Source organism: Vipera ursinii (assembly GCF_947247035.1).
Source record: "Vipera ursinii genome assembly, chromosome: 1".
In the NCBI taxonomy this organism is placed as follows: Eukaryota; Metazoa; Chordata; class Lepidosauria; order Squamata; family Viperidae; genus Vipera; species Vipera ursinii.
In genome coordinates this window covers 129792094-129806709 of record NC_139512.1, presented here as the reverse complement: position 1 = coordinate 129806709, position 14616 = coordinate 129792094, and the positions used below count along the sequence as shown (strand labels likewise).

The 14616-nt window shown below is 39.9% G+C and overlaps 1 protein-coding gene across 1 annotated transcript in view; it reads left to right on the top strand.

Moving 5' to 3' along the window:
- Nucleotides 1–14616, top strand: part of MYLK (myosin light chain kinase) — a 190013-nt gene that overhangs the window by 83093 nt on the left and 92304 nt on the right. The window contains exon 11 of the mRNA XM_083377923.1: nt 6925–7077. Coding sequence (XP_083234049.1) covers nt 6925–7077 — 153 coding nt within the window. The remainder of the gene's footprint in view (nt 1–6924; nt 7078–14616) is intronic.

The window sequence follows — 14616 nt, the reverse complement described above, 5'->3', positions numbered from 1 at the left end:
AAACAAGCCCAGCAGAGGAGCCAGAGCAGCGAGCAGAGGCGCCCGGCCCGGATCCTGCAAGGCCCGGCTGAGACGCGCCCCCAGCAGCGGAGCTGCTCCAGCTCCTCTGCCTGGCTTGTTTCGCGTGTGAGCTACTTTGCTGGGCGCTGCTGAGGGCGAGCAGAGGCGCCCGGCCCGGATCCTGTAAGGCCCCGGCCAAGACGCGCCCCCAGCAGCGTCAGGCAAAGTAGCTCGCACACGAAACAGGCCCGGTAGAGGAGCCTGTGCATGAAAGAAGCCCGGCAGAGGAGCTGGAGCGGCTCCGCTGCTGGGGGCGCATCTCAGCCAGGCCTTGCAGGATACGGGCCGGGCGCCTCTGCTTGCTGCTCCGGCTCCTCTGCTGGGCTTCTTTCACGTGCGAGCTACTTTGCCGGCCGCTGCTGAGGGCGAGCAGAGGCACCCGGCCCGGATCCTGCAAGGCCCCGGCCGAGACGCGCCCCCAGCAGCGTAGCCGCTCCGGCTCCTCTGCCGGTCTTCTTTCGCATGCAATTCTGGGCCAGGTGCTTCTGAGGGCAAGCAGAGGTGCCTGGCCCAGATCTTGCAAGGCCCCGGCCGAGACGCGCCCCCAGCAGCGTCAGGCAAAGTAGCTCGCATGCAAAACAAGCCCGGCAGAGGAGCTGGAGCAGCTCCGCTGCTGGGACGCGTCTCGGCCGGGCCTTGCAGGATCCAGGCCGGGCGTCTTTGCTCGCCACTCCGGCTCCTCTGCCGGGCTTGTTTCGCGTGCGAGCTACTTTGCCGGCCGCTGCTGAGGGAAGATCTCTGGAGAGGAGCATAAGGTGGCAGGGAAGCTGCATGAGGGAAGGCTGCTCGAACAAGCCAGCATCCTTTGCACGCATGAATGGAAATGGGGATTCCCTTTCAAGAAGGGCCAGCCTCCCTCATGCAGGACTGGGAAGTGCTGCTCCCTGCCTCCTCTTGCTCTCCAGAGATCTGTCAAGGCAGAAGAAGGTACACACACACACACACACACATACACACACACACACACACTGTCCAAGCTTAGAGACTAGGAGGCTATCTACATCTGAGCTAACAAACTACCAATCATGCCTGGGCTTGGGAAGAAGGCCCTTTCCATCCTCTGCACATGCTTGGCTGCAGATGTTTGGGGAGGTGAACAGCTTGTGGGTCAATGAGATGTCCCCACATCAAATTAGCTGGTGCAACTTGTTCTCTCCTGACCCAGGCATTTCGAGTAAGCTGCGCTGAGTGAGCAGCATTGAGCTGGCCACGCCCACTTGGTCACGCCCACCTGGCCACGCCCATCCGGCCCCCTGAGGGCAACCATAACGCTGATGTGGCCCTCAGTGAAATTGAGTTTGACACCCCTGACTTACAACCACAATTGAGCCCAAAATTTCTATTGTTAAGTGAGATATTTGTTAAGTGAATTTTGCCCCATTTTATGACTTTTCTTGCCACAGTTGTTAAGTGAATCACTGCAGTCGTTAAGTTAGCAACATGGTTGTTAAGTGAATCTGGCTTCCCCATTGACTTTCTTGTCAGAAAGTTGCAAAAGGTGATCACATGATCCCAGGACACTGTGACCATCATAAATATGAATCAATTGCCAAGTGTCTGAATTTTAATCACATGACCATGGGGATACTGCAACGGACATAAGTGTGAAAACTGGTCATAATGTGTCACTAAATGAACTGTTGTAAGTCAAGGACTACCTGTATTTAAAGCAATTAAACCCAATATATTTCTTTGTCTGTGAACAACATATTAATAGTATTGCTGAAGAAGGCTATAAAAACTACAGATTTAAAACTATTCGTTGAGTGACATTCAAAATTACGGGTAGTCCTTGAGGTACGAACCTAATGGAGCCTGCCCTTTAGGCTTGTAAGTCAAAAAATTCGTCAAATGAATCAGACTCAATTTTGCAAATTTTTAAAAACAAATTCATCAATCAAATCAAATGGATCGTTAAATGAACACAGATCTGACTTACTATTTCCTCCTATTTGTTAGGAGGAACTAACTCACTGCCTGAACTGAGAGAATTTCTCTGCTGTCGCCGGCTGTCCATCAGCTATTTTCGGTGCAGCCTTCAGCTCTGGAACTAAATTGCCTTCAAGCTGGCTGCAGAACTCTCCCATTTGCAACTGCTTTTTTTAAAAAAACCAATTGTTGCTAATCTTTTTTTTAAAAAACCCCACTTTCCACTATTAGCTAAAGAGTTTCCAGCTAGGCACCCAGAGGGAGATGGGGGAAGAGTTTACAGAATTGTCATTTGCAACAGTAACAGAGATGGAAGGGACCTTGAGGCCATCTGGTCTAACCCACTGCTCTCACAAGAGAGTATTTCTGATAAATGCCTATCCAGTCTCTTCTTAAAAGCTTTCAGCGATGGGGCACCCACAACTCCTGGAGGCAATTTAAATTTAAAACCTACAGACTACGGTAATATATGCTAATCTTCAAAATAAAAGCAAGGAAACAACATTATAGAATGCTTTCTGCAGATGCTGGCTAGCATTTCTACAAGCAAACTTTATCTTTGCAAAGTACTGTACTTGCAGACATAATAATTTGGAAAGAACGGTACCTAAAAAGAAGAGCAGTTTCTAACTATAGAGTAGCAAAAATATATTTTAAAATACTTACAGAAGCAATTCTAGCACTCTGCTCCCTTGCAGCAGGATGCAAAAATCATCAGTTCTTGTTTGGCCATGTGACCAGGGACAAAACAACAACAACACCCAACCCTGCCGACTTCAGGAAATTGCATTCATAACCCGAAAAGCACAGGCAAGTCACAGACTTAAAATGGTGGCCGTTTGCAGCAGTGATTGAATCCAAGTCACATGGCTACAGAGGCCTCTTTTTGGTTGCAATTTTGAATTTCTAATGTAAGTACCCTTTCTGAATAAATTCATTTTTGTGAAAACTCAGAAAATGAATGTTCGTACCTTGGGAATTACCTGTACAACAGCATTGAAAAAAGTGACCTATGACAATTTTTCACACTTATGACGATTACAGCATTCCCATAATCACATGATCAAAATTCAGATGCTTGGCAACTAACTCATATTTATGATGGCTGCAATGTCCAACAGTATGCAAAGTCAGTGGGAAAGCCAGATACTTTACAACCATGTTACTAACTTAACAGCTGCAATGATTCACTTAACTGTGGCAAGAAAGAACGTAAAATGGGACAAAACTCATTATCTGCCTTGCTTAGCAACGGGAATTTGGGGCTCAATTATGGTCGTAAATCAAGGACAACCTGTATATGCTTCATTGCATCTCAGGTTTTTTTCATGCAATGTTAATGTGTCTTTTTAATGGCATATTCAGAATTGTGTTCATTCAAAAGATCTGGAGGAAAAGTCAAGATATTTTTTTCTAAAAAAAAATTAACTTTCAATCCATTGGGTTTTGGAACTTAAAATGCTGAACTTCAGTTCTAACCTAAGAGAAGATGGTTTTGCCTAATAAAAGTGTTAGGAATTTGTAATTATAAAGGGGACATAGTGTTTTATCTGCAAGGCATAAACATGTTACTTTCATTCCCAAGTTAAAGCACTCACAAATAACTTTCATCTCTCTCACTTCTAATCATGATGCAGAGCTGTTTATACATCATTTGGTACTGGCTTGGTTTAGCTTATAAACTATAGCCAAATGCTGAGAATTCATGCAGCTTCTCACGAAGGACAATTTTATTTAAGAATCAAGTTGGGTAATTACACTATCCTTGTGAATTCAAACAATCTATTAACGTTCAGTAATTGATGATTACATTGCAGGAAAGAATAGTTGCCTATTACCCAGTAAAGGCGAGAATTGCATTTCTGATTCCTGATTGCTAATAGCCAACATTCTTGATGGTACATTACCTAAGTGGCAACTCAGGACAATACTGTGTTAAAATGATATTGTTCAGTCAGAAGGCTGTAGCTTGATGTTGGGAATTTACAATTTAGAATACTTCCATATTGGGTCAAACATGAATCCAGTGGTTTTCAAGCCTCAAATAACCTTGAGTTGCTTTTAAAGAAGATTCCATAGTACACAGATAGTACTTAACTATCTCTTTGAACTTATGCCAGGCAGTGTCTGTTAGACGTTCTAGTTTAGGAGACAAGATTAAAAGTATATAAGGTAATGGTATGCTAAATACCTGTACAGCTTTGAATTTTGTAAACAAAGACAAGATTCATGGCACCACAGAAGGAATAGACTTTAGTAGAGGCCTGTATATAATCAGAGACCCAATTTGGCGAAGTGGCTAAAGACATCAGGCAGGACATTCCGAGTTCTAGTCCTCCCTTACAGCTCGAAGCCATCTCAATGACTTTTGACCTTTCACTGTCTCTCAGCCATAGTAAGAAAGCAATGGCAAACCACTTCCAAAAATGCTGGCAAGAAAACCACTAGGCAGTTGCCAGAGGTCAAGAATGACTTGAAGGAACCAAAAAAAGGATAGTCAAACTCAAAGAAATATATGAGATTGCTAATGTAATCCTATATATTCAATTTTATTCAGTCACATATAAGAATTTTTAGATTATTTATTTACTTATTTAAATTATTTATATAGTCCTCATCCCCACCCTACCCCCATCTTATGAAACAACCCTGGGTGGTTCACAACAACAGTAAAAAAAAAATTCCACACCAAAATTATTGGCACTCCAACATACCACACATCCCCACTCACCCACCAACAACTTGACATCTCAAGAAACAATTTTACATCCCAGATTGACTTGTAAATGTTAAATGACTTGTGGTAGAAGCACCTTCCTTGTTCAAACTCTTTCAAAGTTATGTTGACATTGTACTTAAACTGATTTTTACATTATGTCGTTAGTTATGCTTATAATTCCATATACATTTTCAAATAATAAAAACAGCATGCAGCTCATGATAAACAATGTCAAGAATAATTTGTTAACCAAGTTGAGGGTTTATGGAAAGAAAGAATCATCCCTTAGTGTTTTCAGCTCAAGAAATTCCTTAGGAAAATTCTATCAAAGTAGTTAATGGAACTGGCTGAGATGGTGAAACTGACAACTTTGATCAAAGAAAAGATATATTTTTTCCTACTTGGGGACCATTTTTGGACTTTTTGCTTGAAACTGAAAGGAAAATCTAATTTTTGGATTTGACAATTAGAACTATTCATGATTATAGAAATACTGTGTACTGTTGTTAATCTTAAAGTAAGAGGTTAATGTATTTTATATTTGTATCTGTAGCAAAGAAAGTCTGAAGTTATTCTTTTCCAACGCTCCTAATTTTGCCTTTTAATCCATCCTTCCTTCCTTCCTTCCTTCCTTCCTTCCTTCCTTCCTTCCTTCCTTCCTTCCTTCCTTCCTTGTGAAAATAGGCAGACGTATTATGCTCATTATCTAATGAATTGACTTTTCAAAGTTCCTGTGAAGCAAAGATGGCTCCCTACATGAAGGAAAGGGATTCCCCCCCCAATTTTCAAATTAAATTACATTTTAATTGTATTAGCATATCATATCTATATCTGCTGAAATAAATGATTTCCAGAGTGATAAAAATTCATGAGATCATTATGTAAACAGCCAGCTATAAAATTATCCATCACTCAAGAGACTTGGCTCCCATCATATTACAGAAAGCCTATTAGAAAATCAGGTCTCTCCAAATATATACTGGATATGAGAAGGTTTTTAAGATCCATGTGCGGGGGAACCTTTACCTTTACCTATACAAAACAAAGCATACAAGGGACTTGTAATCCTGTTCAAAATTTGTCTATATTCATATTACTTTAAAGGTAAAAAAAATTACTTTCTCTAGATTAACTTAGACAAGTGGTATTCAACTAAAGCCAAAAACCTATTCCTCAATTTTTGCTGCTTTTTACTTTAGAAGTGTAGAATGTATCAAATTGATATTTGGTTTATTTGCTTTTCCATTCCAATATTAGTTCTTTCATCCCCGGAATAGCATTGCTTCTCCTAAAATTACTATACGTGCCTATTTTAGGCTGTTGCTATCAATACAGCCATTACTAAATTCCCCATAGACTTAATCAAGGGCTTCAGATAAACCTTAGCTGGCAATCACTCATAGCTGGCATTTTGAACTTTGTCTTGGACTTCAGAATCTTTTCTCCCTCTCTGGGCATCTATGCTGGGTAGAATATCTCTTTCACCATCATGCCATGTCTCTGTCTCTGTCTGTCTGTCTGTCTGTCTGTCTGTCTGTCTCTCTCTCTCTCTCTCTCTCTCTGCATACAGGCATCCATGCTGATTGATTCATCTTCAGTGATTCTGAATCATCCAGAAAATTGCTTGTCTTCAGTCTAAAATTACATATTTCCATTTTTTCTTATTAGCCTTGTTTTTGTCTTATTAGCCTTTTAATTTTTTGTCCTTGTTCTGTATCAGAGCCTTATCTGATTTTCCCATTTCTTTTTCCATCCTCAAGTTACCAGCTGCAAATATTGACAGTATGTCTGGGAGATTATAGTATGTGACAGATGGCAGACAGTGTTTAAATTCTCTGTTCTGTCACATTGGTTCTAAAGGGGAGGTAGCCATTTGCTAGAGTTCTGGTAATGTCATCCTTTTTCCCCACAATAAATTGTGTTGAAGAGACAATAAGAATCATTCTCAGAATCACTTTCAGTTTTAGGCAGTTGCCAAAGAGTCTGATCTATGTATAAAAACACTGTGCTTTTGTGTTTTAAAATCTAGTTATTAAGTGTCCATAATAATCTATTGCTGGAGCTGTTGTAAATGCTTTATCAAATGGTGAACAATTGTTCATAATACAGATTTAGTTTAAAACGGTCCATATTGAGGAAAAAGTCTTCCATTACACTTGTGGGTGCAAACTGGGAACTTCAGCAATTTTTTTTGTTTTTCCTTCTCTTTTCTGTAGATCAACCAATTCAGTATGCATGTTCTGACTTTGAAGATGGAATTGCAAAATTGACTGTTCAAGATGCGTTACCAGAGGATGACGGAGTATATACTTGTTTGGCAGAAAATCCTGCTGGAAGAGCTTCCTGTTGTGCTCAGGTTACTGTTAAAGGTAAGTAGGAAGGTAAATGCCCAGTTGATCTGTCCTTTGAGGACTGAACTGAAAACTTTAATTATTTTCTCTTTGTTGATGAGAATTATTTTATTGTGCCTTTTATTCAGTAAAAATACAATCAGTGGTCATTGATGAACTGATCTTGTATCTTTGACAGATATATCTTCTTATGTCTTAATCTACTTATCCACTAAGAGGCATATTTGAGTTTGTGAGGAGTTTTATGCATCCTGCTGCCCATGTGTTTGACCTTTACTTAGTAGCATATCTTTCAATCGATTTGAAAAACATTAATGAGTTATGTTTCAGTAAATTATAGTAAAACACAGTTGTCTCCAATTGGAATTGTTTCCTTCTGTACTACTATTTTGATTCCAGTACTGATTAATTCTTTAGCCAACTTCCTCAGTCTGATGTCCTTCAGTTATTTTGAAACTGTAAATTTCCAAATATATATATATAAAGGTAAAGGTTCCCCCACACATAAGTGCTAGTCATTTCCAACTCTAGGGGCCGGTGCTCATCTCTGTTTCAAAGCCGGTGCTCATCTCTGTTTCAAAGCTTGTCCGAGAACGTCTCCATGGTCATGTGGCCGGCATGACTAGACACCAAAGGTGCATGGAACGCTGTTACCTTCCCACCGTAGTAGTCCCTATTTTTCTACTTGCATTTTGATGTGCTTCGAACTGCTAGGTTGGCAGAAGCTGGGACGAGTAACAGGCGCTCACTCTGTTACGCGGCACTCGGGATTCGACCCGCCAAACTGCCGACTATCTGATTGACAAGCCAGCGTCCTAACCCACTGAGCCACCTACATACAGTCATGCTCGAAATTGTTGGCACCCCAGAAATTTTTCCAGAAAATCAAGTATTTCTCACAGAAAAGTATTGCAGGAACACATGTTTTGCTATACACAGGTTTATTCCCTTTGTGTGTATTGGAACACAACAAAAAAGGGAGGAAAAAAAGCAAATTGGACATAATGTCAAACAAAACTCCAAAAATGGGCCGGACAAAATTATTGGCACTCTTAACTTAATATTTGGTTGCACACCCTTTGGAAAAAAATAACTGAAATCAGTCGCTTCCTATAACCATCAATAAGCTTCTTACACCTCTCACCCGGAATTTTGGACCACTCTTCCTTTGCAAACTGCTCCAGGTCTCTCTTATTGGAAGGGCGCCTTTTCCCAACAGCAATTTTAAGATCTCTCCACAGGTGTTCAATGGGATTCAGATCTGGACTCATTGCTGCCCACTTCAGAACTCTCCAGCACTTTCTTGCCATCCATTTCTGGGTGCTTTTTGACGTATGTTTGGGGTCATTGTCCTGCTGGAAGACCCAAGATCTCGGACGCAAACCCAGCTTTCTGACACTGGGCTCTACAGTGTGACCCAAAATCCTTTGGTAATCCTCAGATTTCATGATCCCTTGCACACATTCAAGGCACCCAGTGCCAGAGGCAGCAAAACAACCCCAAAACATCATTGAACCTCCACCACATTTCACTGTAGGTACTGTGTTCTTTTCTTTGTGGGCCTCATTTCACTTTCGGTAAACAGTAGAATGATGTGCTTTACCAAAAAGCTCTATCTTGGTGTCATCTGTCCACAAGACGTTTTCCCAGAAGGATTTTGGCTTACTCAAGTACATTTTAACAAACTCTAATCTTGCTTTTTTATGTCTCTGTGTCAGCAGTGGGGTCCTCCTGGGTCTCCTGCCATAGTGTTTCATTTCATTTAAATGTCGACGGATAGTTCGCGCTGACACTGATGCTCCCTGAGCCTGCAGGACAGCTTGCATTCCTTTGGAACTTGTTTGGGGCTGCTTATCCACCATCCGGACTATCCTGCGTTGCAACCTTTCATCAATTTTTCTCTTCTGTCCACGACCAGGGAGATTCGCTACAGTGCCATGGGTTGCAAACTTCTTGATAATGTTGTGCACTGTGGACAAAGGCAAATCTAGATCTCTGGAGATGGACTTGTAACTTTGAGATTGTTGATATTTGTCCACAATTTTGGTTCTCAAGTCCTCAGACAGTTCTCTTCTCTTTCTGTTGTCCATGCTTAGTGTGCCACACACCGACACACAATGCAAAGACTAAGTGAACTTCTTTTTATCTGCTTTCAGGTGTGATTTTTATATTGTCCACACCTGTTACTTGCCCAAGGTGAGTTTAAAGGAGCATCACATGCTTGAAACAATTTTATTTACCCACAATTTTGAAAGGGTGCCAATAATTTTGTCCGGCCCATTTTTGGAGTTTTGTTTGACATTATGTCCAATTTGCTTTTTTTCCCTCCCTTTTTTGTTGTGTTCCAATACACACAAAGGGAATAAACCTGTGTATAGCAAAACATGTGTTTCTGCAATACTTTTCTGTGAGAAATACTTGATTTTCTGGAAAAATTTCTGGGGTGCCAACAATTTCGAGCATGACTGTATACACACACACACATATATATATATATATACACACACACACATACATACATACATACACACACACATATATATATATATATATATATATATATATCAAAAAAATAAAGGGAACACAGGATAAGACATCCTACTATTAAATACAGTACATTGTGTTGTTTAAGTGTTCCCTTTATTTTTTTGATATACAGTATGTATATCAAATACATATACATATGTATATTGCAAAGACAGAAATAATTTGAGGAACCATGAATTGCCTCCAAATGAGAAGACTGCATTAATGAGCCCCTTCATTACTCTACTCTTAAAATTCCTATACTCTGTGGGTTGACACAGTAAGTTTTTTATTTCACATTTATCTTAATTTTCAAGCAACCTTTCACCCAGACTCAGTCTAGGCAGAAATCTGCTTAGCTTCAACAGTAATGCAAAGTAACATACTCTCAAACTATTTTAATAGTGATTCCAAGTATCCATTGCTGTTTTGAATGAATGTACTTTCCCTACATAGCTCCAGGGAAGAAACAGAAGAAAACAGTGGACCATGAGTTTATTTTACCAAAATAATAAAAGAGTTATAGTATTTTGTTTAAAAAACATTTGCATGCATCTTTGCAAATTCTCTATGTTATTAATCTTGATCTGCAATTCTCAAAATACAGAAAATTGTTAGGAAATGTCATTAGGCAATCATTTGCTATTTCTCCATAGAGAAAACAAACTTTCATTTCTTTGGTGTGCTACTCCATGCTACTAAAAGTTGTAGAAGAACAAAAATACCTTCAACCCTCCAGTCTACCAACTACCTATTTAACTTGTTAATGATACAAAATAGGATGGATAAACAATTCAATGTCCTCTAGATAATTTTTTGATTTCAACTTGCATAAACCCTTTCATCAGCCATGCTGGCTGGGGCTGACAGGAATTGAAATCCAACAGTTCTGGAGAACACTAGGTTGTCTTCTCCTAACAAATGCATTATAATGAAGCAAATAATTTCAAGAAAGTTACCTGGCACTAAATGGCTTTAAAGTGGACTCCCATACAAGTCCAGAATTCCTTTTGAGCTTTTCCCTTAAAAATATATTATTGAAGAAAACAAGAAATATTGAACCCAACCGAGAGATTTTGACATTAACGGTCTCGTAAAAGGATTACTGTATATAAGCAGCTTGTAAAGCAAATGGAAAATTACATTTTAAAAAAGAGGGACAAGTGTGTCTTTATACATTCCACTGGATTATGTGATCAGATTTGAAAACTGAAAGCATATTACCAACCCAAAGGAGATGTTCTGTCAACTGGATATAGAAGCATCTTGAATGTAGAACATACTCTGCTGCTGATTTGCTACTCCTGGGAATAAAGTCCTCCCTACATTACATGTCTGTTAAGCTTGCCTTCTAGAGAAGAAGGGGCTGTTGGTAAGGAGAAAAATAGTTCTCAGGAAGAGAAGTGAAGCTTCTCTTGAATCAAGAGGCTGTTCTCCTACAAGATAGGTTTGTAGTTGAAGATTGTTACCTGACCTCCAACTGCCATTGGATTTGCAGAGGTACCAGTACAGTGCATCATATTTGTTAAGTACCAGCTGCAATCCTTTCTGTGTTGGTCAAATTTAGCAATGATTGCATACCATCTTTATTACTGCAGTGCAATTTATGTGGGGTTAGGCCTGGAAATTGCCATTAGGGGAAAATGCAGCAGCCAGGCTGCTTACTGAAGTACAGGGATCATGTGACACTTATACTAAAAGACCTGTACTAGCTGATTATTGACTCTTGGGCTCAATTTAAGATGATGGCATTGACCTTTAACACTGTAAATAGTTTTAGGGCCTTATTATCAGAAGGATTGCCTCTTCCACTAATCTTTCCATTACTTAGATTAGCAGGGGAGTCCCTTCTGAAGACCCCTCCCCTCAAGTTTTCTACTGTGTGGTTCCCCAGCTGTCAAGGTTAGTATCAGCTTGGCAGTAAATCTCAGATCTTCAGATATTTAAAACCTTATTCAGGAATAGGTATACTTGGTAGAAGACACTCAGGTATAGTGCAACTAGATTAAACTCTCTGTTGTGGTCAAGAATTATGCCGTATACATACAGATTTTTTGCCCTTTGCAGGTGTAAAGAAATCAGAGTCTTTATACATGTCTTTAATCCAAAGTATAGAGAGTAGGCTCTTTTGTTTTGCCTTTCTGAATTAATGGATGCCTTCATTTGGTGACATTGGGCAGTTCAGACAAGTTTAGATAATTGTCCTCCTGTCAAGATTCCAACAGATGGAACCAAATAAACCAGAACTCCGAGGCACAAGATTTCCTCTAAGAACATGTTTATTAGATACATGATGTCGGCACGGTTAAAAATAAAACCAAATCTAAAATCCCAACAAAGGTTCAGAGTCTCTCAAAGTAATAGTTCCCACCCTGCTATTTAGCCATAAGTCACGTTCACCAATAGAACTACTTGGTGGGCTTTCTGGCAGGACGTCCCTCCTTCTCCACTATGGTGTGGGAATGACCTTGGTTCCCATGGGATATATTCATGTTTAGACTAGCAAAAATACCTCCTTCCCCCTCTCCCTCTTGTGGCAACCTAGAACGACAAAGGTGGCTGCAGCCAAGTTCATTGTAGAATTGACACCTCCCTACCCTTACACAGGGTAAGGAATGTTCCTTTCACAGATCTGAACTGAATAGGAGATACTCATTTTTCAAAAGCCTACTAGCTGTATGAATGAAAAGGAAAAATGTGTTGGTCTCTGTGCCTGAAACAAACACACTGAGGCTTAGTATTTGGCCATATTGTTCTAGGCAGATTGCAATCTAATACAGCGCAAACCTGAAACAGTTTGGTTATTCTGAGTTTTGACAGAAACAAGCTCCAGAGAAGCCTTGCAGGATGAGTAGGACATGGAGAATACACCTTGCTCTTCATTCCCTTTCTCTTCTGCATGACTTGTACACCAGCTGATCTTTCCAGGATCTTTCTTTCTCCCAGACCTGCTGTTTTTGAATTCAAACTTGGCAATTGTAAACAATTTGCCTGCTCCTCCTCCTGTTTTACTCTCATCTTCCTCTCTCTACCTCTCTTTAACCTTTTTTTCTCATGGCCTTGCATTTTTCTCCTTCCTTATTGCACAACACTTCTAAACATGCTTATTTCGAAGCTATGCCCCAAGCTGGCTATTCTATGCATGGAACATTTTGCATATCCCTAGAATTTATCTGCTGAACAAAAATGCAAAACCATGTGTATGTCATCTATACCAGAAGTCCCCAACCTTTTGGGCACCAGGGACCAGTTCCATGGAGAGAGGTTTTTTCACGGACCGGAGGGGGCGTAGATTTGCATGCTGCTTGCATCCTGCATATGGGGCTTCACTGGTTTGCGCAGACCAGTTTCTGGCATGCCGCAGACCAGTACCGGTCTATGGATCGGGGGTTGGGGACCCCTGATCTATACTACATTTGCTATATGTATATTTTAAAGTGACTTGGAGCCCAGGATTTCTTCTTTTTAATATAAGAATAGCCTTGTTTGATCAGCTGAAAGCCAGGTTAGTCCAGCATTATCTACAACAGAGTTGGAAAGGACCTTGAAGGTTTTAGTTGAACCTCCTGCTCAGGCAGGAAACCCCATACCATTTCAAACTAGTGGTTGTCTGATCTCTTAAAAGTTGGAGCACCTACAACTTCTGGCACAAATCGTTCCCCTGATTAATTGTTCTCACAGTCAGGAAATGTCTCATTGCTTCTAGATTGGTTCTTTCCTTGATTAGTTTCCATCCATTGCTGCTTCTTCTGCCTTCAGAGCTTTCGAGAATAGATTGGAATTCAAATATTGGAATACTGCTATCATGTCACTCCTAGCCCTTCTTTTCATTAAACTAGCTATGTCCAGTTCCTGCAACCGTTCTTCATATCTTTTAGCCTCTGATCCCTTGATCATCTTTGTTGCTCTTCTCTGCACTTTTTCTAGAGTCTCAACCTCTTTTTTATATTGTGGTGACCAAAACAGGATGCAATTTTCCAAATGTGGTCCTACGAAGGCATTATAAATTGGTATTAAAATTTCACATGATCTTGATTCTATCCTTCTGTTAATGCAGCCTAGGATTGCATTGGCTTTTTGGTAGCTGCAGCATATTTAAGTGATTGTCCACTAGGACTCCAAGCTCCCTCTAGCAGTTACCACTATTGAGCCAAGTTGTGTTGTATTGTGTTCTATCCATTTTATTTTGCTTCACTTTACAGTTTACACTTAGTCTATTCAGGCAGCTATTCAGACAGGTTTCCCAGGGTGCATCTCTCTTCACTTTCTTAAATTCAATCACATTTGCCATTCAATCACATTCTCTAATCAGCCAGTTTAAAAATATTTTTCTGGAGCTTGTCACAATCCCCTTTTTTTTACCATCCAGAATAGTTCACAATCATCTGCAAACTTTGAGAACTCAGTCTAAGTCGGGATCATTTATGAACAACTTAAAAAGCACCAGCCCTAACATCGATGCTCAAAGTCTTCCACTTCATCTCTCTGTTCAGAAAATGTCCCACTTATTTCTATTTTTGATATCTTTTTGCTTTGCTTTTTTAGTCAATTAGTAGACCATAAAAAGACAACTTCCCTTTCCTCATGTCTCCTAAATTAACTCAAAAGTGTTTGATGAGAAACTTTATTAGTATCAAGCAGAAGTTTTATCTTCATCTTATAAATAACTGGATGATTTGTCATAGGGATTTCCCTATCTCCACCAAGATATTTTGGAATTCACCAGTTTTTACTAATGTGACATCCTATTATTTGCAATATTTTGCTTAGAGTACTTTGATTAATCTGTTCATTTAATTATTTGGTGAAAAGACAACCAGCTGATAGCATATATCTAGACTTCCCTTCTCCCGCAAAGAAGGAGGGAGAAGGGAGGTGTACAATAAAACATAAAAATATAAAACAATATATAAATATTAAAAGTTAGAGTTAAAATTTTAGATAGAAAATTTTCCTTGTGACAGAAATTTAATATCTTTATCTTTGTCTATGGATAATTCATATAACCTCCTTAGCATTAAATGTTTTTGT